The 27698-nt window shown below is 45.6% G+C and overlaps 2 protein-coding genes across 6 annotated transcripts in view; one reads left to right on the top strand and one right to left on the bottom strand.

Moving 5' to 3' along the window:
* Positions 1 to 17071, bottom strand: part of SZT2 (SZT2 subunit of KICSTOR complex) — a 53149-nt gene extending 36078 nt beyond the window's left edge. For all 5 annotated transcript variants that reach the window (XM_054638850.2, XM_077182400.1, XM_077182399.1 and 2 more), the window contains exons 1-14: positions 17022 to 17071; positions 16654 to 16779; positions 16321 to 16494; positions 15804 to 15974; positions 13836 to 13967; positions 11708 to 11867; positions 11153 to 11259; positions 10779 to 10989; positions 9574 to 9744; positions 4295 to 4526; positions 3511 to 3640; positions 2143 to 2285; positions 1407 to 1559; positions 942 to 1056 (exon numbers count right to left, since the gene is read on the bottom strand). In XM_054638850.2, coding sequence (XP_054494825.2) covers positions 942 to 1056; positions 1407 to 1559; positions 2143 to 2285; positions 3511 to 3640; positions 4295 to 4526; positions 9574 to 9744; positions 10779 to 10989; positions 11153 to 11259; positions 11708 to 11867; positions 13836 to 13967; positions 15804 to 15974; positions 16321 to 16494; positions 16654 to 16779; positions 17022 to 17051 — 2055 coding nt within the window. In that variant the 5' untranslated portion in view covers positions 17052 to 17071. The remainder of the gene's footprint in view (positions 1 to 941; positions 1057 to 1406; positions 1560 to 2142; positions 2286 to 3510; positions 3641 to 4294; positions 4527 to 9573; positions 9745 to 10778; positions 10990 to 11152; positions 11260 to 11707; positions 11868 to 13835; positions 13968 to 15803; positions 15975 to 16320; positions 16495 to 16653; positions 16780 to 17021) is intronic.
* Positions 17043 to 26721, top strand: MED8 (mediator complex subunit 8). Its single transcript, XM_054638848.2, has 7 exons — positions 17043 to 17142; positions 19776 to 19894; positions 20911 to 21055; positions 21370 to 21510; positions 21919 to 22000; positions 22959 to 23207; positions 26251 to 26721. Exons 1-7 carry the CDS (start codon positions 17050 to 17052, stop codon positions 26313 to 26315), a joined length of 894 nt encoding a protein of 297 aa, XP_054494823.2. The 5' UTR covers positions 17043 to 17049; the 3' UTR covers positions 26316 to 26721.
* The last annotated feature ends 977 nt before the right edge of the window (positions 26722 to 27698 follow it).

Below are 27698 nucleotides of genomic sequence, written 5' to 3'. Positions count from 1 at the left end.
GGATTCCCTAAAGTCATGAAAGAGCAGATCTGCCAGAGTGCCAGAACATTTAGCATTATCTGGGTTCATTATCTCAGAAAGAGATGGCCCTTCCCATGTTTGTTAGCTTCTCCTCAGACTAGTCTCTAACACTAAAGCTAAGCTAGACAAACCAAAGATTTCTTTCATGAAGATAAAAGATCTAGATTTAATGATAAACCTCTTGTTTATATTAAAAAGTTCACACAGTTTAATAGCAGGGTATCTTTGTCATGCTTTACCTAGGAACACTTAGATTTGTCTCAGCCATTATAACTGGGGAATGAGTTCACACAGTAACTCCACCTTTTGCATCTGACTAGGGCAGCTCATTTATTTTGATACAAAAAAGTTATTAAAGTCTATCTGACAGACTTTTATCCTGAAAACATTTCCTAGGTACTCATTTTTTTTCTCTCCCTGTACTGCTTATGTGGGGCATTGTTTGCATTTTAACCAGTAACTTCCTCCCTGCCCAATAGATTCAATATACATGTACTGGAAGAGATAGCCCAGGGAACATGCAGTACATCTATCACAGAGGTCTTTGCAGATGAGTCAGACAAGTATCTGCTGTTCTTTACAGATGGTATTGATTGTGCTTTGGTCAGAAGGATAGACTAGATAACCTCTTAGTCATTTCAAGCCCCACAACTGAATTAAGCAGTGGGAAAAACATCCATGTGACCAACCATTCTATTGATCTTCGAGTCTTTGGGTTTAGATCTTTCATAGACTTAACAAACAAAGTTTGTCCCAAATGACCCTTTCTGTTACAGTAGATTCAAACCTATCTAAGCCTTAACATGGCTCTATTATTAGAGGGTAGCTGCCTACAGTGTTGCCTGTGATCTACCCATCATTTCTACATTCAGAACTTCTTGCTCTGCCCCCACCCCATGAAGCAGACGGGCAGCTCTCACCTTGTTCCTGGCCTGTGCAGGTGTGCCAATGGGGAAGCCCAGCCGGAGAACCATGCAAGGAGCCTTGGAGATGATTCGTACCACATAGAACGAGGAAGGGGTAAGATCCTCAGACCTAGGGAGGAGGGATTAGGACAAGGCTGAAATGTCATGGATCTTGCTGCTCTGACATGGCAGACCAAGCAGAGGTCTGCTCCACAGAGCCCAACAAGCCCACACAACCTCACAGTAACCCATATCAGCTCCAGCATGCAGAAACCCCTCAGCTGGCTTCCCTCTCCCTCCAGGCTGCACCCGAACACAATGGAACAGCTCAGAAACTGCAGGATTTCATACCCCCTTGTCTAGCTGTCATCCTCTCCTGTAAACATCTGCTTCAGGCCCATAGCCACATACTGGTCTAACCAGCTCCTTGGTCTGGCCACAGGCCCAGCTCCCCACACAGCACTGCCTCAGAGCACTCACCCGTGGATCAGCTTGACGTAGGAGTAGCCCTCCACGAGCACGAAGCTGCTCCAGTCGCGCAGCAGGGAGGTGAGCGCCGAGTGCGAGATGCGGCACTGGATGGTGCTGTAGCGCCCGTTGTTGCCCGGCGTGTGCAGGTGCTTGGGCACAGGCCTGCAGCGTGGGACACAGAGTCATTTCAGAGCTGCGGTGTCTCTCCTTCCCCCAAAACCCACAGAGGCTTTGCTACATCCATCCTACTCTGACTGGTCCATCAGCCTTTTTTCCTCCACGGCAGCCAATGAATAAACACCTCTCCTAATCAAGCACTGAGGAGAGTCACACTTCTGAGTGCACTGGAATTTCCACACTGCAGAGAGCACATCCCTTGTATCCTATCTCCCTCCATGAAATATGTGGCTATTATTCACATTACTCTGCAACTAGGACCAGCCTCAGAAAAGCAATGCTTTTGGGAAAGCAGCAAACTGTGGGTTAGCTCCCAAATGAATGGCCCCATACGCCCTGCAATTGGGAAATCAAAACCCAAGAGGGACTTGAGACACAATTTATTGTTCCAATCAAAGATGACTTCCCAACCTACTGCCCCTCTCAGATAAACAAAGCATTAGCATCCATCAGGCCCCACTAGTGAGACCCTTCCCTGGGCCATAGGCACCTGCTACAAGTCCTGGACACCCTGCTTTCCCAGGCTGGCCCACAGTGAGCACACAGCTCACCCCTGCCCATTACATACGTGTCATGCTCCAGAAGGACGACTATACGATGCATGTGCAGCCACCTCTGCCAGAAGTTGGCATCCATGGAAAGGATGGGCTTCCAGTAGGAGGCAAACTGGGAATGGCTTGAGTCAGACCCACTGTGCTGCAGAGATAATACCTGAGAAAATTATGGGACAATATTCAGCACAAAAGTTCTCCACCCAGAGAGAGCAAGAATTTCTCCAGCAGCTGAGCTGTTGCAGACTAAGAAGGTCACATCTCTGGCTTTGGGTAATTTCCTCTGAATAGAGTAAGTGTGCTCACATTTAAACAGGCAGTACAGCGTAAGCAAAAATAAATTAGGCTCCTGAAATGTCAAGTTAATTAGGAATTTAACTACTTAGCATCAAGTAAATCAACCATGAAAAAGATAGCATATGTAATGGTGTGCCTTCTGATTGAGAGGGGGATATATGGCTTGTGTCAGCAAAGTAATTAAACACTGAGATTACTCATCTGAAAGTCCTCAGGCAAATAGGGTGCCAGAATGGGTGGCATTGGGCAACTCTGATAGGTTTATATGGTGACATTGATTCCACCAACTGTAGCAACTCTGCTGACATAGAAATCCAGTGGTGGTTACCCATAAGATGGGATGTTCCAGATATACTGTGGGATACATAACCCTATATCAGGAAAATAGACTAGGCAAACATAAAAAAGAACTTAGACAATAAAATAAAAGGGATAGTTCTCTGAAGGTAAAGCTCTCCTAGCTTTAAGATCTCCTAGTCCTCTTCCATCTATGCCAAGGACACTGGTAGCAGGGAACAGATAATATGCTGGCTCTTCTGCTTAGTGAGTTTTCAGTGAGTTTGAATTTTGCAGTGGAAACTATTAGCTCATATTTTGTTTAGTTTCTGCTGTGCAGATGACAAGTATCTCTCTTGCACCTTCCACATGAGTGCTCAGAGCAATGAGCCTATTAAACAACTATTCAGCACATCCTGCATCTTCATCTGACAGTACTGAGCTACATCTCCAGAGCACTGGCTGCACAGCCAGCAGCAACTCCATGCCTATGGGGTATCCACTGAAAAGGCACAGAAAAGCAAATGTGTCAGCCTTCCCATCAGTCTCACACACCACAGCACTGCAGGAGGTTTCACAGCACACTTAGGAGACTTGCTGTTGGGCTTAGAGGTGTAGTTGCAACAATCAAGACATAGGGTGATGTCTCAGAGGGGGAAATGTATGGCATGGGATATTCACTGCAGCACACCTGAACTCTCTGACTGAGCAGGATAAGATGAAGACAAGATAAGCAAGAGATGAAGCCTGAGTACAAGAATAGGCAGGGGAGACAACCTGTCCCATGTTAAACAGAGAGAGAGGGAACATACCGGAGTAGTGGAGCCTGGGGGGATGTAGAAGAGGGGAACCCCATTCTTGGTGCTCTCAGGAATGGTAAAATGTTCTGGGACTGTGTCAAAAGACTGCAGATGTACCAACATCTGATCTGTTTGGTTGATGCTGGAAAAGAAGAGGCAGTTAGCCACAAAAGCCCATGCTCTCCCCCTTGCTGCCCCAGTCAGCACAGGGCTTGCACACACAGCACTCTGTCCTGGGAGCCCATCTACATCAACAGAGCTTTATAGGGAATGCTGTGATTCCATGTGTTAAAGGGGCTCCTGTGTGGAAGCCTCATCCATAGAGAGGATGATCAGAGCTGGAAATGAAGTGCTAGAAGAGGAATCTGCTGGATAGCTGGGAGTAACAGTCACCCTGGCCAGGAAACAGTTGTGACCTACAAGCACTTCAGTCCCAGTGTGTGACTGTTTGCTGCTCCCAGTGTGACCATGCAGCAGAGCTGCACGGGTGTGCTATAAGAACACATGACCTCCATGGGATGGCAGTCAGAGGCAAGGTTTGCATCCCAGGATCCAGATCCAGGAGCAGCAATACCATTACCCTGAAGCATTCTTACAAACTAGATCACAGACCAATTGAAATCTTTTCCTTGGCTAGACAGCAAGCTTGTAATCAGTCATGAGTCATGCCCCTTCCTCAGAGCACATTCCTTTTGAACCCTGGATTGGGATGGCCACCTGCAAAACCCTCATCCTAACATGCCAAGGAAGGAATTATTTGATGGCACTGGAAACTGCTGGGCATGGTGCAGCTCACCTCTGCAGGGTGTTCCAGAAGCGCCGGATGACTGTGGTGCGGTACAGACTGGTGATGGGCTTCCTCATGGTGCAGCTGATGTCATGCAGAATGTCATAGCTTCCCTCCATGGTCACTTCCACCCAAGTGCTGCGTTTTGATGGGTCCAGGGGCCAGGGTGTCACAGCTAAGTACTCAATCCTCATGTTATGCTTCCAAAGCAGCACTAGTTTCACCTCCAGCTGAGACCCACCTGCATGGGAGCAGAAGAGAAAGTTCAGGTGCTTGTTCTGTACACATCTGAGCATTATTTCTCACCAGGGATTTATGAGTACCATGAGATTGTTTGATTGCTGAGGGGAACAAAGCAATCTAACAACTGTTTGCTTTAGCTGGTCACTGTCTCTCCTCTGAGGGAGGCTTTGCTTGCACTGAAGCGCTTGACGAAGAGTTTGCAATTCTTGAAGTGTACATGCACTACCTACACTAGAGAAGGTAACTGAAACTCAGAGGAGGTGCTGACATTTGCAATGGGCTCTCTTCTTCACAGTATCATCTTTGTTTCCAAGAAAACTGGTTTTTTGCACAGATGAGCAGGGCCATTCAACTATAAAGTTTTGTCATCCACACTGCAGAGTTAATCCATCCCATCACAGAAACACAGGTATCTGATGGACACAGATCACAAACAACCTGGAAGATGAGGCCTAATTCTTGAATTAATCTCTATTCATCCTACACAGACTGTATTTCATGCAATCTAGAATTTCAATCTTCAAAGCTTCTCACCATGTTTATCTTCTCTTCCCAAAGCTAAGATGTTAAGAGGAATATTCACCTATTCTTCAAACTGTACATTTTTACCTTTCCCTTTAAGTGAGCCTATCTAACAAGATTAACAGAAACACCTGACAGCAGGCCTCACTGAGCCAAAAGAGCAGAGAACTATCCCACTCTTGCTGACTGTGCATGTGTATTTGTACTGAAACATCCCAGGGAAACACATGACCACGCTGTGATTTCAACTGCTCGATCATCTATTCTATGTCCAGCCTGCTCTACAGTTTGCCAGACTTGCAGGGTTTGTGTGATAAGTGATTGGATGTGCTGGAAACCTTCTGAACAGATCATCAGCCTGGATGCTCTGTTTCCTGCAGAGCTGCATTTGCTGCTGTCATAGGCACATCATGCCATCCCCTTCACGGGCTGATTGAGCTCCACTTTCAAGCCATCTTTTTGCTCTCATGGTCCCTGCAGGGAGGCACCCTCCAAGTACTCTTCCCCATCGATGTTTAGAAGAAACCTTCCAGAGTACATGCTAAATTCATGCTTGGTTGTTCTTTTGATTAGATTATTTTTTATTCTGAGAAACTTCATTTCCATAACATTGACAAGGAGTGTGCAGTACTAAGAAATCCGTACCCAGTTTCAGCTGTTACTGTGGCAGAACATTCATTCCCCTTAACACACCCAGACCTTCCTGCACCTTAAGAATTCACCTTTCTTGAACAAAGATAATCAGAAGTGTATACTGTATTTTACCTGTACTTAATCTGGGGGATTAGTAGGATTTTATTTAAAGTCAGTAATATTTTCTACAATGGATGGTTTGTGTTACCACAAATGCACTTGCCAGGACTGCACCATCTGTTGTTTCCTATGAAGATTGTCTTGTTTATCAGAGAGGCTAAACAAGAATTTATAGATTCATCTCCTTTTATTTCTTACTGTCACCTCGCTCTTACTGCTTCAGGGCTCATCCATTGCTTTCTGCACAATATTTTGGTTCTCATAATAAAGCCTTTCTACTTCATCAATAGCAAACATGATAAGTAAATTCCCACATTTTTGCTTAGATCATAAATGAAAATATTTCCTACTTCCACTTCTGTTTCCATTAGTCATCCTGGCTTCACTCCTGTGATCCCACACAAGCAAAAGTAAAAACACAGGCAAAATATTTACTTAGTTTGAAGTAACATCTAGATTAATCTTTAGCTTTTTTTTTACTGCAAAGCAATATCTTTCTGGTTCCTGAGTTAATAGCAAATAATTTTTTTCTACTTTGATTTCCTTCACAACCTCCAGCTCTGATTTTTTCAGAAAGCTTACTTTGGCTATTCTCTAGTGACAGGAATCAGGAGGACATTCTCACTGCTCAGCTAGTGCCCAGCCAGTTTTGGTGCTGGACTGATTCACAGAGGAAGATTATGTTTTGAAAACTGTCCTCCAGGCTGCTCTCAACACAAAATGGTCAGTGAGAATTTTTTTTTTGTTACAGAGAGAGATCCCCCGACAATGTTCCAGAAAGTAAAAGAACTGGGCTCCATTACACACCATGACCCTGAAGCTTCTTTCCCTTCCATACCTTCCAATCCTTTTCCCTTCACATGCACTTCTGCAGTCCTAAATAACCAAGCTGCCTCCTAAATACCTAAATATTTAAAAACCAAACAGTGAGGGTAACCAGAGTACTTATAAATATCACAACCAACCTCTCCAGGCAACTCTGAGCACAAAGCTAGCTTTTTATTCTGTTTTGGTTTTGGTAAAGTGAAGGAGAAAACTGATAGTGTCAAAGTCCACAGCCGCACTTTTTTCCTCTTGCTTCACAGCCAGCTGACTCCTTAACAGCCTTTAATTGGCAAGTTTTGGCAATGCAGGTTAATTAACTGTTCTTTGTTATACACTTCTCTGTAGAATGGCTCAGAGAACCCTGATTAGCCAAACATGCTTTTCCTTAGCAAAGGCAGTGCTGAATGTCTAAATGTCTTGAATAATTTCTCAACTCTACTTTAACCTGTTAGTTCAGCAAATTTTTCACCAACTCCCTAGAGCATTTAGCCTTTCCCAAGTATTAAGTAACATTATCTGCTACTAGTCTGAAGGCTTCATAGGAATACACTCCATGTTTTTGAAATCTCTGACATTTCATTTTTAAATTTCTCCTAAAAAAATACACAGAAATTATTTCTGGCTTCAAAGGAAGAAAAAAAGTAAAGGAGAATGGAGATTATTATCATGTGTGCTTATCTTGCTCTTACTCCTCCCTGTACACCTGCCCATAGTTATTCACCACAGAAGGTCACTCTGATCCAGCAGCTGCTCTTCTGCTCTCTGCTCTTGTAAAAATGGGAGACCAATCCATTTAGCATTCCAAGGAGTAAAAACCAGCAGGCAAATACCTGGAGGAAAATGCAGGGAGAATTGTAACATGTGGTGATATTTCTAATACATTCCTCCAGAGTGCAGGAATTCACTGCTTTAAAATATCCTGACCCAGAGGTTGTAGCTATACCTTTGTACAAAAAGATACAACATGAACTTGTCTGACTGCTTTTTGAATGATTCATACCTGGTGAATGCTCTTACAGCATTTCTATACAGGACTACACAGCCACCAAAAGCACTGCAGCATTGCTGCCAGATTAAAGAGAAAGGCTTTTTATCCAGTACTGTTCAAGCTGTAAGTGAACTTGTGCACAGAAGAATAAAAGACATTGAGGACAGGAATGGACTTGTCACACTGTTTCACAGACACTCTTAGCCAAGGAGAATGCAATGGATCTCATCTGCCTGGATTTAAGGGAAGTAATCTCATGCCTCACCTACATTAGGGAAAACAACCTGCAAACATTACTAGAACAGTTGTCTCACCTGGAAAATTTAGCAGAAAATTCCTGAAACATGAATGACTTTTAACAGAAAATTCTTGAAACAAGAAACTAGAGATTCATGTAAGACAAACTTTAGGAATTACCCCACCTAATATGATTGCTAGCAATCTTCCCCCCAAAAGAGGTGATTTAGATCCATTCAGTTTGTAAGATGCATCAAGGCAAATGAACTGAAATTGCCAGGCATCACAGAGGAACAGGTAGGTGAACTGAGCAAGATAAACTTGGGAGTAATATCATGTGAAGGACAGCACATTTAGGGACTACTAAACAAACAAAACCCAAAAAACACCTCCAAGGACTCATCAGCTGAAAGAAAAGGTGTGTGAAAGACTCAGGGATTTCTGCAATACAATAATGGAGAAAGTCCACGTGATTCCCCATCTATCAGATTTGGTATTTTACTTCAGAAGCAGGAAATTATTAATACTGCTGAACAAGGCATTGATTAAACCACAGTTACTACACTTTTATCAACTGTTTTGAGAAATGTGAGATCAAACTGAAAAGAAAACTACTTAAGGGAAAAAATATAAGAGCTATTAACCTGAATAAACAACACAGCCTGCCCTTACAAAAGAAAGGTGAAATATTGGCTTGCTTAATATTAACCTGCCAAAAGGTAGGTTACAAGGAGAAAGATGTTGTTAAATATGTTCGTGCAAGTCAGAGAAGGAGGATAAAGTTAATTAAAGATAATAGTCACACAGGTCTAGCTTGGCCTTGGGGAGTTTAGAACGGAAGCTAAAGAAAGAGCAATGAAGCTCTGGGACAGTCTTCCAACCAGAGCAGGGGCAGAAGGGATTTATATGTTTTTTAGGCAGACCACGGTAAATTCACAGAAAACATCACATGGCAAGTTTAGAATGGTTTTGGAGTTAGATCACAGACTGATTGTCTGATATAAAACACATTCTAGAGTACTAATAAGCTTGCTTTGGGATTTTTTCATCTCCCCTTCAGTTAAAGTACTATCACTAGTCACAGCTGGAGATGGAAATTTAGGTAGGATTTCCTGGCACTCGTAAGGATAATCAAACCCCTCAAGGTTTCCAGTCAGCAGCTAGTTCTCACACTCCAGGTGCCATGCCTAGTGAGTCAGGTAAGAGAACAGGATCACTGGAAGGTTTTATGGTCTTCTAGAATTGGTTATGGTCCTGACTGATCTGACATTTTCACCTAACAACATCCTTGTTTTGCCCAATTTCTTCTTTTGGAAGACTGCAGTTTGGAGGCATTAAGTCTGTTGTACCAAAGGGCTCAACTTCATGTTAGTATTTTGGAGTGCATCTAGCAAAGAATAGAAAGGGATGAAAAAAAGGAGAACTATAGATGAAATCCCAAAAAAACTCTGCAAACCCCAGTTCTGTCACTAGTTTCTCTGCAGTTGTGGGGAATCATTTCCAAGATACAGGGCATCACTCAGAGAGTGAGCCTGGCAAGTGCATAACTGCACAATACTGGGCAGCCCTACATCAGGCAATTATTCATGAAAACAGAGTTTGGGGAAAATGGCTCCTTCCTCCACAACACCATCACTGGTGAGATGGCAGACCCAGTGCTTTCCTCTCAGCAGCTGAGAACAGAGCCCTAGCTGTGTCCAGCCCCCAAGGCAGCAGTCACCTTTGGTGATGTTGACCTCCCGGATGCTGTAGCCCTCGCGCAGCCGGACCGAAACAATGCTGACGAGGTCAGCGTGCACCTCCTTCTCTGTGTGCTTCTTCCTCCGCATCGCCAGAGCAGGGTTGCTGCTTGCAGACACCAGGTGCTCGTTGAACAGCCTGTGCTGGGACACTGCAAAAGGCAGAGATGGGTTTGTGAGGGAGCAGCTCCCCTGAGCCCCATCCTGTAGGAACAGGCCTCCCCAAGAGCTTCATGAAAGCTGCCAGGAACACTTGCTCGCCTGAGGAACAGTACATCCTTCAGGCACCACCTACACCCACTCCTGATTCTGCAATACTGCAAACAGGTTCATTAGTGTGGCCAAGAGGCCTGGGAAAGGGACAGGATGCAGTGTCAGGCACTGCTTCCTCTCGGACAGCATTTGTGATAAGGCACGCGCTGGAATTCCACATTCAGCCTAGACAGGCAGAAACTGCACATCTGTTTCAACAGTCACACAGCAAGCTTTGGGGCTTTACTGATTTCCCTGGAAAACCCTGAGCTCCCAGGTGCTTTTTAAAAGGTATCAGGATGTGGAGCTTAAACCACTAACAGCTGATCTTTTTAAGATTCAACATTTTCAAGTCCCAAGCCAACTCTCTTCAAACTTGCCAGTTTATGTGGCTTCTGCTGCCAAGTTACAGAAAGAGCAGATGGCAACAGCATATCACTGGGACATGAAAAGGTGTTTCCATGTCTTACTGGTAACTAAACTAATCTCTCTTGGCACACTCTCAGTCACTAACAGTCACAAAATAAGAACAACCAGGAGAGGCATTTGGGACAGTTCTCAGGGGTCTAGTTTTTCAATCCAAACCGCCATCTGCAAGTCCTGTTAGGACAAGCTCTCCAGAACAGCCCCACCTGAGAGCTAGCCAGTGTGCACAGAAGGGTGAGCAAGAGCTTCCAACCTCCTCCCCATTCCAACACTGTGGGCCTAACTGCAGATTACTGAGCTAGGGGAATGGTGGAAAATGGGACATTTGTTTCCCCTGGTCCACCCAACTCCTGGAACCCAGAGGGGAGGCTGTGTGACCCACTGTGCCCACAGCCTACAGAAGGCATGACAAGGGAGAGTATCAGCATAACCAAGCCTGGGGAGTGACCCCAAAGAGAGGTGCTCTAAGACATCCATCTACTGGAACAAGAACATGCACATTCCTCACCACAGTAATATTCTGGGTTCAGGGACTCCCCAGTACGCAGAAAGGAGTACAGCAGAAATGCCTTGTGATACACATTCAGATCCAGACTCAGGGGATCCAGCTCAGGGCACGTGGAGAGGTAAGCACCAAAAGTGGCCATGGCAATGAATTTCATCAGTTCCACATTGGGAACGTGGCCAAAGCTGCAATCATAGGAGTAGACACCGCCCACCTATAGGATGGATAAAGGAGACACCTGAGAGAGAACAGCAGTGCTGAGAACAAAGCAGACAGCTGGGTAAGGACCCCCACTTCTCCTCTGGAGGTGAATGCCACCAGCAGCAATCCACCTCTGTCCCTGTGGTACCCACACTGCCAGGTAGCAGCAGACATACCTGCACAAAGGAGCAGGCCACAGTGCCACTGCGCAGCTGGTTCAGTAAAGTCTCACACACAGCCACGTCGGGGACACTGGTCACACCATCCGTAATTATTATAATACCTGTAAACAAGGCAGCACCTTAGTGCCATCTTCCATCTCAAACAGCTATCATTCTCCCAGGAAATCTACCAGGCAATGTTTAGGCTAGGTAAAAGTAGAAGGAAAATCCTGAGGCTAGGCAAACATCCTGATTAGGTACAGAACAGCACACAGAAAGGGCACAGCTCTTCACATCCCAGGGTGCCCTGAGCAACAGTCACAGCTGTACTGCCTCACAGACTCCCCAACACTGACACATGGCACTTGGCACACTGTGGTCCTCCCCATTCCCACCACCACAAAAATTTTCCCCCAGAATGCAGAGTAAATGCCTCAGTTGAAATTTCATCCCTAACAGAAAGGTCCATGCACACACCAGCCCTTATAAAATCAACCTCAGCCTATGGCAGGAGGAACACAACCCTTCACAAACAACCAGGCCAACCTTAACCCCGAGGACGCAGCCAACCTGCGCTGGAGTTGGAGGGCAGCAGCTGCAGGGCCAGGATCCCTTGCCGGACCATGCTGACCAGGCCAACGTCAGCAGTGACCACAGACACACTGGGCTTCCTCCCAGATGACTCCTGCACGTCACCAGGGCTCTCTTGGCTCAGGGGGGATAAATCCACCTGGAAAAGTTAAAAAAAAAAAAACAAAACACAAGGCCCCATGGGGCAGATTTCAGCTCAACTCCTCGCTCTTCCAAACACCTTCAGTCTGGTACTCTGAAGCACTGCAGCAGACTCCATCTGTAGCTTTAACTTCCAGGTGCTTGTAAAATCCTGGTCACTTGGGCCCCTTAGAGCAGCGGGGCAAGGCTGCTTGAAGGTGGAGGGATAGCATGCTCAGAGCTTTATATGAAGCTGATTTCTAATAGAAGGGGAAATTTGGGTCACTTTGGGGTCACTAAAACTCCTCTGTGGAGCAAAGCAGTTCCCAGTTAAAGAGATGTGAATACTTCTTTCTCCCCCTGTCATTTAGAAGCTGCAGCTATTCAGCATCTACTTAATCTACTATATTCAGCTCAGAAACACTGGAGAGGCAGAGGCAGCTGCATCTCAGTTGTGAAGCTCTGCAGCAGAGGGGGCAAGGAGCCTCCTAAAGACAAAGTCTAATGTCTATGCATTTAACTCAAATGGCTCTCATTATGCAGTGTTGATATAAACAAATGCAGGTAAGCTTCTGCACCTTCTATGAAAAATATCCCCTAGGCAAAGCCTGAAATTTGTATAATTACACCAGTGAGAAACCGAGTGTATTCATAGTCCCTTAATCCCCACAAGGCTCTGGCAGTTCAACCCTGTAATAAAACATGGCTTTGTTTTTACTGCTAATGCACAGAATGGCTGAGACGGCCACCCCTCTACAAAGCTACAGATGATTGGAGCTGGGAAAATAAAACTAGAACCAACTAAACTTTTGCTATGCACAAATGGGAGCAGCTTGTGCCTGTGAGCAAAAAATATTGACTGTCCATCACTTTAATTTGCCAGATGCCTGAAATTCAGATACTTGTTAACAATGATACAGCAAGTGCAACTTCAAAAGTGAAAAAAGTTTCAGTCCCTGCCCTTCCCCTGGGGCCTCCCACCTCCACCCCACCGCCCGTGGCAGGACTCACCAGTCCCTCTGGCCTGCAAGAGCGTCTCTCTCCTCCATTTGCATGGAAGAAGTTACAGGGTAGTTTACCATGAGAGAAATATTGCATCAAGCAGGAATGCATACAAAGCACTGCAAAAACACCATCTGGACTCACCAGCTGAGTTATTTACTTCCGGCAATCTACTTTCTGTTTCAGGGCCAGCAGTTTTAGCATTGAAACATACAAACTGCAGCTAGAATACGAGATTTCAAGTAGTTCAGATATGCAACTGCAATACATCACCAACAGCCTCTTGGTCATGTAATTTTGGGCCTTTTTTCTTTTTCTTTTTGCCTGAACTCTAATAACTTATGCTGACTAAGGACCAAATAACCTCAGCCATGAAAGCAATGACCTTGACTACAAGAAGATCAAAAGCAGCATGGCCAGCAGGTCAAGGGAGGTGATCTTTAAATGTCCCTTCCAACCCACACCATACTAGGACTCTGTCATTAATTTGCTGATACATATATCCATGGCTACTAAGCAGCATCTGTCACAGATTTCAAGGAGAACTTAAAAAAACTGGCTGTTTATTCAGCTCATGGCCAGTTTTCATGGTAACAAAGAAGTATTTTCATTCAAGAAATGTAACAAGGGCATATTCACAGCTATTTATAGATTAATTACATGGACATAATCACCTCTGCCTCCACCTTCTTCAGAGAGAAAGCACATCCTACCATTTCTCCCATGACCTACAGTCAGGCTGTCTTACAGCACATTAACTTTGGGGAAGGTAACCATCCTCACCAGTCCTTCTAAACACTTAATGGTTCTGCTTCCTCAGTGTTCATGTCTCATTGCTGGATCCCACAACATTATCTCACCAACTGCTTAGCTGATCCTTCTGCACACCTATGCTGCTTTTCCTCTTGCCACCCCACCTCAGAGGGGTTTCAGAGTGCACATATCCAGGAAGCCAAGAGAGCCCAGCTACCCCTGCCCTCCTTACCTGTGGTTTGGGTTCATACTGTTGCTGAAGCATCTCTGCCACTTTGTTTTCAAAGGCACAGAGCTGTGTGTAAACTTGGTGCAGAAAGGCCTCACGCTTCGTCTCATCCAGCTGACAGCCCTGGAACAGTACCTGGCCCAAGGACACACATGTCAGGCATCAAGTTAAGGTTTTATAGCACCAGCCCCCAAGATGGTACACAGTTCTACACAGTGAAGGTCAAACACGTCCCTGACAAAGCACAGGTACAGCACAGGCCACTCCTCTCTGTTCCTGCTCAAAAGCAGCTGCCTGTGAGCAGAGGTACCTCATGGCAATTGCTCTGCATGCCACAGCAGATGCTTATGTGACACTTTGGGGAATCTCCTTCTTGGGCAAGAAACTTCTGCTTCATTTGACTTTCTCCAGGATAATCAGTTATTAGGAGAAAGTGATGTGGGATCACTGTTAAAAACCATTAACTGTAGTCTGATGCTTCTGAGGAAGGCCTGTTTGTTCTAATCTACCTTACCTATAGACTGATCAAATTATCTTCCAAGGGGAACAGCAAATTAAAATAAACAAACAATAAGAGTGGACATTACAAGAAGCTGAGTGATGTGACAGAGTAAGCCTGCCACCACAGAAACTCCCCAAGGTGACAGGCATGACACCTGTGTTTACAGATGTCACCTTGGTACAGGCAATCCCTGTCCACACCCAGACACAAAGAGACAACATGCAGACAAAGACCTCAGCAGATTGGTGGGGTGCTGCATGTTACCCACATCCCTCAGCCTCATATGGGCAAGACCTCACAGTGACACAGGAGAAATAAATGATCACCACAGAGAGTCTTTCCTGGATGAGCAACACATACACACATACACCTTTTCCTCCATAAAAGAAATAGAATTATCCAGTTGTTCCTGGAGATCACAGTTCATGGCCTCATATACGAAGTGGGAATTTAGAGAGGTCCAAAGAAAAAAAATGTAGCAACTTCAGAGTGCTCAATATAGTGTAAATAGGGGAGATACTGAGGCACAGCATGATGGTCTGCAGGACTGCTGCACAAGATGACACACGAAACATCAATGGCAAATAGACAAATTCCTGCAGCACTTACTCCAGTAGCACCTCAGAACAGACCAAAGTGATGGCCACACTCCTCAGGTACAACAAAACCCTGGCAGAAGGCTTAGGCAGGGAGGGGGAGGCTTAGGCTGGGGAAGGGGAGGGAGGGAACAAGCACAGACTAACAGGCTCCTCCTGTTACCACACACTTCCCCTGGTATTAGCAAAGGGATGAAATACACCACCATAAACACATAAGTTATGTGAAAATACTGTAAGGTGGAAGAGATCAAGGACGAACTCCAAAAACAACACTGGCCCCATAAACCAGACTCAAATTTATTAAACAGACCTGCCACAACACAAGTAAAACCTCACTGATAAATCTCAATATTGGGGTTGGCTGCTCCCTTCAGCAAGAAGAAGCATATTCAGACCAGTGCAAAAAGAACCAAGGTTTTAGGAAGAGGCAATTATCTCTGCTACAGAGCTGGAATAGGGAAACAAGCTTTTGGTCATACAAGCCCTTCTTGAATGCTTCAAGCTAATTAAAACAGGCAAAAATAATTAATCAACAGAAATTAAAAACAAAAACAACCCCCAAACAACAAAACAAGAACAACAACAATAAGCACTGATTCAACATGAAGCAAATATTCCCTGTGGCCCAATTCTAAGATCCTGCCTGAGGGCAGCATTCTCCAGAGAAACCTCTGCTTCTTTCCCAAGAAGGAGAAGTTGCTCACACACACTTCTGCATCATGCCAGGCCACATGTTTTAGTGAGACAACCCTGCAGTATAATAGACAGCAGAGCCCAGCTGCCACCTGCCCCATTTCCCTTGTGCTCACAGGACACCTGCACAGCACAGCGAGCTGTTCACGCCGTGCCAAGGCAGGGCCTGAACTTTACCTGGTGGGACTGCAGGCCAATGATGGAGGAATACACCTGGATGGTAACAAAGATTTCTGGCTGGTAGATAATGTCTGAACCGGGGATACGAAAGGGTCTCAACAATCCCACCAAGCATCGGGAAAGGGCATGAAACACTTCATCAAAAATTATCTCCCCCGTTGAGTCATCCTACAGAAACAGAGAAAGGGAACAGCTTTTACATCTCCTAGGACCTTTAGTCTCACTGGTGGTTGTCCCACTGCACAGAGCCAACAGGAAACATCCTTCTGCAATGGCAGCTGGATTAAAGTGACAACTCCTGTAAACAGAAGTCACACGTTAAGCATCCAATGGAGAAGCAGGACTTGACATTAAGCTCCCAGCCAGGGGCAAAGCATGGCTCCCTCCCAGGAAAAGCAAGACTTCTGCAAAAGTTCAGACTGACACTGAGAGCAATAAACCTTTTCTCAGCAAATAGAAATGGGTTTCTGTTTCAACGCAGAACACCCCCGAGAGAGGCAGTTTCTGCTCTTACCACAATCCCCGTGGAAGGGCTCAGATCAAGCTCAATCACAAATCGGTACTGGCGGGCCAGGAAGGTGACCCGTGTAGAGGGCACGAGGAGGTAGGGCCTGGGCTGGACCGGCTCGTCTGGCTGCCACCCGTTAGGCAGGATGCTGAGAACATCAAGCTCATTTTCTGAATTTACCTGCCAGCACAAGCAAACGGAACATGAGAGAACATCAAGCCACACCAAAGGAAGGCTCAGAGAGAGCAAAGGGGCTCAAATGCCCTGCAGGGTACAGGTGCTGCTGGGTGGTGCAGCACCAGCGGCGGCGACACCGTGCAGCCCTGAGCATCAACTCACCAGCTCGGGCTCGGGCACGGCCCGGATGACCTGGTGCAGGCGGCTGAGCACCCAGGCGAGCCGCACGTTGCGGGAGATGCGATAGTCCTTCTTCATCAGGAGGAACACGTGCCCTGCCTCCTCCACCTGCGGCGGGAGCACAGCGGCCCAGGTCACCCCCGGAGCAGCCCCGGACAGCGCCCGCGCCGCCGCTCACCCCGGGCTGCTCCGGCCCCGCGCCGCCGGCCCCACTGCTCCCCATGGCGGCCGTGTCCCCTGCGCCCGCGGCGCGGCGCGGCGCGGCTCGGCTCGGCTCGGCGCGGCGCGGCGCGGCGCGGCTCGGCGCGGCTCGGCGCGGCTCCCCCAGCCCCCTCCCGGCCCGCACCCACCTCCCCGTCGGGCCGCTCGGCCGCCGCCATGTCCGCGCGGCCCCGCCCCGGAAGTGCGGCTCTCCCGGGACCACGGGGCGGGGCCGCCGCCGCCATCGCCGCCGCTATCGCCGCCATGCAGGTGAGGGCCGGGGGAGCGGGATCGGACCGGGCCGGGGCTGTGGCTGCCTGCGCGGGTGGCGAGCGCGTCCCCGAGCAGCCGGTGCGGTGCTCTGCTGTGCACAGCCCCTTGCTGCTGCACGATTGTGGGGCGAGCGTGTGTGCGGCTGAGTGCCCCCGACCCGCTTGAATGAAACGTTGTTAATGGGAAAAGAACCTAATTATGAAATGCTGTGAATTTGTGGCATCCGCACTGTCCAAAGAAAAGAGCATTAAGGGCAGGTTGACAGGCTGTAAAGATCCACCTCCTTTGGTTTGTTTGAAAGCGCAGCTGGCTGGCCTCATACAGATGTTCTGGCTGTCCCGCTTGAAAAGAAAGTGAAAACAGCTTGTCCTGCTATTCTTCGTTTATAGAGCTTGTTACATTGTCTCTCCTTGTTTCAGCCACTTAGTCATACTAGTCTTTTACTGCTTTTTCACAGTTTGTTTTTTTTTTCAAGTTTTGTTTTGTTTTGGGTTTGTTGGTTTTTTTTTTAACTATGAATATTCATCATCCTCGTTGCCTTTATCAGTACATATTCCTACTCTATTCCTTTGCAGTTGAGGGTACAAGAGTGACATGTAGTATTCGAGATGTAAAGGAGGGATGTATTTATGTGGTGACATAATGATGCTTAGTTTCTGTTGCTTTCCTAATAACTCCTGTGGTTGCTTTTACTTCTTTGACTGCCTTTCCAGGATTGGGCAGATGTTTTCATGGGTTACCCTCAGATAATCCTGAGATCTTGTAGAGTTACAACGTTATCAGCTCAGATAATGTCGTTGTATACAGAAAGTCATGGGGTTTTTTCCCCCTTTATTTTGCCAGTCAGGATTTTTTTTTTCTACTTTGTTTTGCCGCCTGCATTGTTTTACTTTTACCTACTCTAAATTTCACCTTTACCTCTCAGGTTTTGGATTTGGTTTTTTTTGCCTCCATATCAGGAGGTACTTCTGATATGGAGATCAAAAAAAACCATAAGCCCTACCTTTACTACCTCGGGCCAATGTAACATTGCTAACAAACTCCTCAAAGTGTCCTCTTGGAGAAGCACAGCATTCCTTGGAATCGCTGGCCAATCTTACTGTGTGCTTATTGCACAGTTTGCATCTGCTTCCAGCTCCTGATGGCTTTGGGAAGAGCCTGGGGAAGGAGGCTTGGAGTGCCCTGCTGCCGTGAGAGTGCTCCTTGTGCAATGGGGATTCATTCATCCTCCTGAGGGCTTCTTGGATCAGCACAGGCAGGGGGCCAGGGGAATGGCCGTGGGTGCACAGCCTGGCACCTCTGCAGTAAAACACTGGCTGCCAGCCCAGCCTGTAACACAGGCAGTAGTTAACCTCCTTGCACAAACACAGGGCACACAAACTGTTGCAGGCACATTTCTTCATTGGACAGGAACTGACTAGTCCCATCGCAAGATGAAGGAGAGTGCTTTTATCTCTAGGTGGAACAGCCAGCAGCAATCTGTTCATGAGTCCACTCCATGGACTGGGGATCAAATTTTAATAAGGTTGATTCAGCTGTTTGTTTTAAGGTTGTTAAAGTGAAATGAAGTCCCATCAGTGATTACCGACTTGTCAGAGTACAAATAAAATAGAATAATGTTGTGTTCTCATGAACATGGAAGGTGCCTGATAATCTCTCCATGAAGCTTACACTGGGCCAGTGTATTTAAACGGAGCAACAACAAACCCAATAGCAAGCACGCCAACGGTGTGAGTCACTCTATCTGCTTCTCCAATCGGTATTCCCTTTCTATTATTTGATTGCTGTGTCCCACCCTCCTCATGGATTATTGTACTGTTCTCAATTTACACGAGCAGTTCCTTAGGGCTGGGACTTTAATTATATTTTGCACAACACTGTAGCATGAGTAAGTTAGAGTAGATAAGAGTTTAGAGGGATTTTGCAAGAGTCAAGGACATGCCTTGATGTCTTCAGCAACACATCGCCAGTCTTGACACATTGTCTGTCACCATCCTCCCTCACCCGGAAGGGGATGTCAGTGGGGAAGATTTCTTAAACTATATAATCCCAGCAAAAGGCAGGAGGTGAGGGGTGTGTGTGGGTACAGTGCCAGTCTGTCACAGGAGGGCAGTGCCAGGAGGAGCTGCCAGTTTCCTTGGCAGCTGAAAGTGTCACATGGGCAGAAAGTAAAGAATGACACAAACTGGAGTCTTCAGTAGTCCACGGTCCCAATACTCATTTTGCAAAGACTGTTTTGGATGAAGGCATCACAGCACCCACAACTGCTTCAGAAAAGGCTAAGGGAATGCTTACTTTGATCTGGATTAGCTTAAGTGACTTACAAAGGTGAGCTAGTTTTGATGACTTTGCCTGATCTGGTGAAAAGTAGGTGCAAGTGATGTCTTCAGACACTCATCCAGATCTTTAACAGGACAGCTGGCCAAGCATTTGTCTCAGGCACAAGTCTCTTGCCTAAGGAGTCTGACCCAAGGGAAAGGGATCAGTGTGAAATAATGGGATTTTTATCTCCAATGCCTCTGCTTTCTCTGAAAAGGAGGCTGCCTGTAGGATAGATTGGATCATGGATGCATGGGTGTGGATTCACAATGTCTTTGTTCTCTTCCCTTGTCTGTCTTGCCTTTTTTTAGAGAGAGGAGAAGCAGCTGGAGCTGACCCTGGAGGCACTCATCAGTCAGGTGGCCGACCTGAAGAACTCCTTGGTCAGTTTTATCTACAAGCTGGAGAATGAGTATGATCGACTCACATGGTAAAGTGTCTCACTGTTGATCACTGCCAGAGCTCTTCAGACTTGGCTCAAAGGATTAATTAAAAAACATTAGCTTCTTGTCCATAGGTTTCAATTTTCTTTTCACCTTTGTGCTGGAGGAACCATTACACGTCTTCTGCAAGAAAACCAGTTGAAAACCATTGGCTTCATGCTGTAGAGTAATTAGAGTCACACTAACACCTTTTAATCCAGACATTTTATGGGAACTAGACTTGCATCTGCAGTGAGTAGAAGTTCTCAGATGAAAGACCTTAGAGACCCACATACATTATAAAATGAGGAATGGTTCTTTCTGCATTTCTTGACCTCTTCTGGCTTTTTGTGGCTCTGATATAAACTGAGCTTTTGTGTTTTGCTGATTCTGCTTTACTGCAGTTTGAGAGCCTTGCAAGATGGCATTCTCTTCCTGGAGAATATGGAGCATAGCTTAATAAGCTATATGGTAATCTTAGTGTCTGCCACTGCAGCAAAGTTTCACAGACAAGTTAACATTTATAGTTAATGTTGCAGAAGGCAGGAGAGTTGATGAATCCAGCACAGACTAAGCTGGAGAGAAACTCCTTGAAAAGATTATCAGTTGTTTAGCTTCATTGTTTCTTAGTCTGGATAGCCAAGCTATAAATGTTGTCTGTCCTGACTGTAGTGCTTTGGAATGAAATTGTTTCTTAGACCTTGCTCCAGAGTTTCACTGGGAGAGGTGGTGAAAGGAAAGTGCTTCTGTGTGTATTACTGAAATCCCACACAACTGCCACTTTCAGTGGTACTGCTTGTAATGTCCCTGAGGTATTTGCTGCATTTGAGCCTTTTCCAGTTAGGACTGGGGTTTGTCCACAACTCCATATTCAGCCTAGGTTTTACTGCTTACTGTCCGGAGCAGATGATTTGAGGACTGACAGTGTTGTTTCCTCACTCCTCAGCCATTTGAGTGAAGAAGAGAGAAAAGCTCTATGTGACATCCCCTTTCCATGTTCTGTCTTCTTTATTTGCTTTTCCAGGCCTTCAGTTCTGGACAGCTTTGCATTGCTCTCAGGACAGCTGAACACCTTGAATAAAGTGCTAAAGCACGAGAAGACGCCGCTGCTGCGGAACCAGGTGATCATCCCGCTAGTGCTGTCTCCAGACCGCGATGAGGAGATCATGGTAAGACACGTCCCTTGAGTATCAGAAAGGCCAAGAAGTACTTCTGGCTGAGAGCTGCTTTGCTGTGGGGTTTTCACCTACAAACACTTGCACTGGATACACTTTACAGGAGGTGTTGCTGTTAATAAATACGTTGCTGTTACTAAACAGGCACAGTGCAAATTCCTAGACAAGTTGTTGAAACTTCCTAAGGCTCCCCAGATCAAGGCTTTCCCTGTAGCCTTGTTCAGCACCATGGCCTGTGCCCTGGTCTGGAGCTGCCTGGTGCTGGGCTGGAGGGAGAGGCTCTGAGTGAGGTTTGTGCCCCGTTGCAGAGGCAGACAGAGGGGCGTGTGCCGGTGTTCAGCCATGAAGTGGTGCCCGACCACCTTCGAACTAAGCCCGACCCTGAGGTGGAGGAGCAGGAGAAGCAGCTGATCACAGATGCAGCTCGAATCAGCCCTGATGCAGCACAGGTAGGTAAAGAAGGGTTTGATACTTCTGCCTCTTACCCCTAGGGCACGAGATGCCTTTTAACTGCTTCTTCCACCCTTCCATTTGACAGTTTTCTTTTTCTTCTGTGTCCTTTCCTGTCTGAGGTTTCTCCAGCTGACCGTAGCTGAGGTTTGGTTTCCTCCACAGTTTCACAAGGGTATCCAGCTCTCTGGTTGTTCACAGGAGGTGCCCTCCAGCCAGTCAGAGGCGAAGGCTGTCCCATCTCCACAGTGCCCTCCTGCATTAGCACTGGGCACTCTAAGCTCAGCTACCAAAACACTTATATTTGGTTACATGGATCTGGGGAAAGGAAAGCTTGTTCATTTGTCTTGCTGATTTGTACTGAGTTGGAGGTATCCTGGCAGTTTCTGACAGTTTTTATTTTGCAGAAACAGATCCAAAGTCTGAACAAAATGTGCTCAAATTTGCTGGAGAAAATCAATAAGGAGGAGCGTGAATCTGAAAGTGGAGGTATGTCACTGAGGTGGAAGTGGGGTGTGGGGTTTAAGCAGCAGATTTGAGAGAGTAGAGGCAAAATAGGTATATTGGAGAACCTGAAGTATGGGAAACACAGTTGAGCAGCACAAATGAAAACACTCCAGAAGATGCAAGATTGGCTGTCCTGGAGCCCCCTAATTTGAGAAGGGAGCCTGTGGGGTGCAATGTGAAGGTCACCCCAGCCCTTTGACACATCCACCTTTGAGGAGGTGATAAGTATCTACCAAGAAGATTTCCCAATCAACTTTAATTAATAAAAATAGCTGTGAAAATGCAGCAGCAGTGAATGAGAAACCCTTTAGCTATGTTCTGAAGGAGTCCCCATGTTGGCAGGCTCTTGTGTGATCCTGTCTAGATAATGGGTGCTTCAGGCTCATGGCCAACCTTTTCTGGTTGTGGTGTTCACTATTCCTGAGAGTGCCACACACTTGTCATAAAGGCAGTGGCATTGTTTTTACTCTCATGTTTGACCCAGGACCTGAGCACAGGTTCTGTCTACTATCTGGGAATAACAGTATAACTGAGCACATGTGTGGCAAAAAAACTTGCAGACACCCCTTGCTTATGAGCTTCCAAAAGGAGATGTTGCTATTGTTTGTCTGATTCACAGTGTTACTTGCCATAGGATTCAGCATGCAATAGCCTTTAGTGGCAGCTTCTTAAGGGCATGGAGGGGTTAGGTCACTCTGTCCTCCTTCCACGAGCAGATTATGCCCTGCTCTCAGTGAAAAAGCTCTTGGATCACCAGCGTCCATTGATTTTGCAGCTTCTTTGACCTTGCTGAGGCTCTTGTAGGACAGCCTGTAAGAAACTCATCTCTATTGCATGCACTAAAGTAGCAGAAAAGTAAATTCAGGACCAGCTATGCTACTTTTTAGACCTGATTGCCGAGTCTAAAAATAACTTCCAAACTAACTTCATTTTTTTACAGGTTTACGACAGAACAAGCAGACCTTCAACCCTGCAGATACCAATGCCCTGGTAGCAGCTGTGGCCTTTGGGAAAGGGCTGTCAAACAGGAGACCCCCAGGCTCTGGGGCATCTGTCCAGTCAGGCCAGCCAGGAGCTGGTGCCATCATTGCAGGTGCTTCAGGCATGCAGCAGGTCCCAATGACAGGTGCACCAGCTCAGCAGCAGCCAATACTGGCAGGAGTGCAGATGGCACCAGCAGGGCAGCCAGGTAAAGTTCCATATCTGAGATCAGTTGAAACCCAGGGACTAGGAAAGACAAATGCAGATGTAGAGATTCTTCCCCAGTCACCTTTTAGATGTGACTAAGTATGAGGTTCCTTTTGGGCCTTAATGATATGAGTCAGGTTATAATAGAGGAGTAATACCTGTTTAGAATTGGCTCAGAGGGTGAGGTGGATCCCAGCCAACCAGCTTCAACTTCTTAACTTCTTAACTCCCACTGCAATACTGTTTTAATAATAGACTTAGTGAATGAACATAGGAATCAATATGGAGAGAGATCACAGTGTAGTTTTCAGGGATACTGGGGGTTTTCCTGTGAAATTTAAGTTGTGGGTAGGTAATAAAGTGGAAAAGTTTGATGATAATGAGTTATTTAAGGTAAGAAAAGAAAGTTTTCTGTAAAAAGGTAGAAGGATTTCCTGTACAAAGTGACTTTGCTTAACAGCAGTAGATGACACTTGCATTGACTATAAAGTGAAATACATAGGCATAGAAATTTGACTACACATCCAGCACCTGGACTCTAACCTAGTTGCTTGTATTTGTGAAATACATCCATGATAGAAGAGTTCTGTAAAGACAATAATTGGGTATTCAGATGGGGCAGAAATGCAAGCCAAATGCTAGGAATTTCTAGAAAAGGAACAGAGAAACAGGATATCTTTAGGCTATTCTGTAAATCCATTGGGTACCCACATCTGCAATATTATGGGCAGTTCTGATATCTCCTGTGCTAGTGGGCATAGCTTTGGGCTAGGGAGAAGAAACTGGAAGCATATAAAATCCCAAATTATATACAGCAGGCAAATGAGGAATGATTTGCCTCATTTGCAGGAGGCCTCATTTGCCTCCCATGATACAGGAGGATTGCTGAAAATGCACCAATCAAAATGTGGGCTTGTAGATTAGAATGAAAGGGAGATACTTTTCTGAATACTAAATAATTACACTGTAGAGCACATTGCCTAGTGTGTGATAGGCAGATAATGTTTATATGAGATGGAAAAAGAAGTAAATAAATAGACTTCTGGATGAAAAATCAGTCAACATCTAATCCTGAGGATACCAGCTCTGATTCCTTGGCCCTGAGGCACAATATGTTAGAAGCAGAATAGGTATTCTGCAGGGATATCACTGCAGGCTTGCCCTATTCTGGTATTCCTACTTAAAAATCCTCTGCTGTCAGGAATGGGGTTGGCCTGGGGGACCTGCAGGCTAACCCTGTATTGTCAGAATGTTTATGTTAATTGCAGTTTAGGATATCCTATATCCTAATTGATGTTTTCTTGCCTGTATATAATGATTGTTGTTCAGATGTGTACTTGAGCAACAGTATTGATCCTAAGTTAAATATGTATTTATGTAAGAGTTAGAAAGTAATTTCCACTGTAATTTGGTAACAAGGAAGACCTCCTGTGATTCCTGGCTGAATACCCAGAGATACTGTATCCAGGCTAGGCAGACAGTCACTTCTGCAGGCCTAGCAGAGTGCGCTGGTAAGGAGAGCACTTGGCCAGCCTGTGTGATGGGGACAGTACCTCTTGATGAGGGCAGCTACAGTGGGCTTGGGCAAAGGTCAGTCTCACTATTCTGCTTTTGATAGTGTCCATAGCTGAGGCTGAAAAAATTCAAGAACAAAGTTTATCTTTACCACAGTTGCTTTTTAGGGATTTTAAGCCAGAGTTTGGTTTGATACCATTTGGTCCAGGAGTCATTAATTTTTGCAGCTCCTGATTGAATTTCAGTTTTGATTTCTACAACACCTATGGCAGTATGTCCCACAGCTTTATCACATTTTGCTTAAAATCTTTTTGATGTTTGAATATTTTCCTTGATAATTTTATTGCATTTTTCTTTTTTTACCCATGTTGTGAGAAATGGTGAATAATCATTCCTCAGTTACCTCCTGCATACTAGTTTTCATGTTTTGGAAATCTGTCATGTCTCCTTCCTTTACCTATTTTTAGGTGTTTTTCCCTTAGCTAAGTCCTATTCTCCTTAATATGACTTTATGTGAAAATTATAACTTGGATCATCCTTTTCACTCTTACATGCACTTTTTCTGGTTGCTCTCAAGACTGGGAACACCACAACCACTCACAGTGTCTCAGATGTGGGTTAACCATACAGTTTGGGTCACTGTTGCTTTTAGGGTGATATCTAACAGTATTTGTCTCCTGATTGTTAGTATCTATCAGTTACTGTTAGATATCTTTCAGTCCATTCATTGCTGGCAGTGACCCACTATGGATATGTTTGAGAAAGTTTAATAATCTTTATTGGTTTAGGCTTTTGCTTATCAAATCTTTTCTCATCCTGATGCACTATAATTTTAACTTTCAGAAGTTATTATTTTTTTTCTGGTTCAGTTTGAAGACACTGAAGGAGTGTTTTTTGAATATCCCTCTGTGCTGCTCTTTAATCATTGTTTATTTTTCAGATCATCTCAGTTTTGTCTAACACTCTTCACTTACTGTAAGCTGCTAGTAAGATGTCTTTGAACACACTCCCATGTGAGATTGGTATCAGCAGAGAGTAATAATGCCCAAGAGGTGGATGTGGCTACAAGAAATTACGAAATCTGAGAGAGGCTTAGTAATTTATATATACATCCTGACTATAAATAATGCTACAGGGAAAGGGCTGCTGAGACCCTCTGAAATGGAACTGGACACAGTCTGGGTTCTTCTGTGTGTGCTGCTGCCAGCAACTTCTATGAGACTAAGTCTAACACATCTGGCAGGAGCCTCCTGACAAAGAGAAAGATTGCTGAGGATGAAAAAAGAATAGAATTGAATGGGATAGCAGGGGGACACAGGAATTGTCAAGGAGATTTGTCAGTAGAGAAAGATGCCAATTTGTGCAAGAGATTGATTGGGTAGGTCAGAAGCTGGAAGGTTCTGTAGCAAATGAGCCTGGAGTGGAACTGAAAAAGCCTTGACAGAGTTGTTGTGAGTCTTGTGTGCTCCTGAGCAAATGTCCTGTCATATTACTGATTTTGTACTGCTTTTTCCTTTTTCTCTCTGCAGGAAAAATGCCGAGTGGCATAAAAACAAATATAAAATCTGCCTCAATGCATCCGTATCAGAGATGAGCTGAGATGAACCAGACCCAGGGAACAGACACATTTGTTACTGCTGCAGGCACCCCACCTGGATTCCTTCTAGGACTTCCAAGTCCCTTCACATATCCACACACCATATTTGGGAAGACAGGGTTTATAAGGCCCTTCCCTGGATTTTATTTAGTGCTGGGTGGCTTGTGTGGAGCTGCTGCTGGCCGTGTCTCCTGGACACAAGTACTTCTCTGTTCAGCCAGAGCAGAGGACTTTGCTTCTGGTATGGATGCCATCTTCTCCAGGTCTGTTCTGGAGGATCACTACCCTTTCCTGACAGAGACCCTGAAGAGCTGCACAGAGCTCATTGTTTCTGCTTGTTCACTTGGTATGTGCTTTCTTTACTTGGTCTTGTTTAATAAAGACCTTGTTATACTCACTGTGAGACACTGTGTCCATCTCTTGGCTCATAAGGACTCTTATTTCCCTTTGGGTGAGGCTACAGAGCAGCTCCAGTCTAAACCACACTGAAAATGTTGGAGGCCAAGTGCTAGAGCTGCAGGTCTGTGTGTAAAGGGGTGTAGCAGAGTAAGTCAGCAGGGTACAAACATAAGCAGCAAACATCTTGTGCATCAAAAACCAATTATGGCTCTACCCCAGGAAGCAAAATACTGGGAAGGACTATTTCAAGGCCCACAGTAAGAAGAGACAGCACTTGAGGAACAGAAGCACAGAGCTTTTGTATTCTGATGCTGCAGCAAATCCCAGCTGGATCTGATTTCACTTCCGTGCTTCTCAGCTTCTGTTTTCTATAAAGTTTATTAGCTGCTTCAGGATTCATCTATCTCTTCAGAAAGGTATTTCACTTCAGAAAGGTATTCCAACGTGAGCAGGACTGTGACACTTCTGGATGGGCCAGGTTGTGAAGTCTGGCCCATTTCTCTTTGGAACTGGGCTCTGTGAAGCCATCCCTGTTCTACTTTATGCCCTTGAGCTGTAACATATAATCTCCCTAATGAGAGATTCCCGTGAGACAAAAGGGTGGGGCACATGCCCGTGGAGCCTGTCAGTACATATAGCACTATCCTAAAGGACAAATGTCCTGCCTATGGTTGCTCTTGCATGGACTTCCTTCTGACTTGTGTTGAAAGCCAGCAGTGTGTTTTACTCAATAGCATCTGTCAGCAATCTTTGGGTGAGGAAATCTCCACTCAGCAGATACAGCCTGCAGCTGCTCCTGCACTGCTTGCCTCTGAGCTAATCAGATCCAGTTTATTTGTGGAGGCTGTGAGCTGTTCTCCCAAAACAAAACCGTCCACAAAGCTGTGACTAGGGCAGTTATTGACCCATTTTGACATGCTGGCCCTTGAAAAGCACTGAGCTGGGAAGTAGAAAGTTGAGCTGGAAGCATAAACAGCTTAT

The sequence above is a fragment of the Agelaius phoeniceus genome, chromosome 8 (genome assembly GCF_051311805.1).
Source record: "Agelaius phoeniceus isolate bAgePho1 chromosome 8, bAgePho1.hap1, whole genome shotgun sequence".
NCBI classification, from domain to species: domain Eukaryota; kingdom Metazoa; phylum Chordata; class Aves; order Passeriformes; family Icteridae; genus Agelaius; species Agelaius phoeniceus.
The sequence above is the reverse complement of the archived record's forward strand: the minus strand, read 5'-3'. Positions and strand labels throughout refer to the sequence as shown.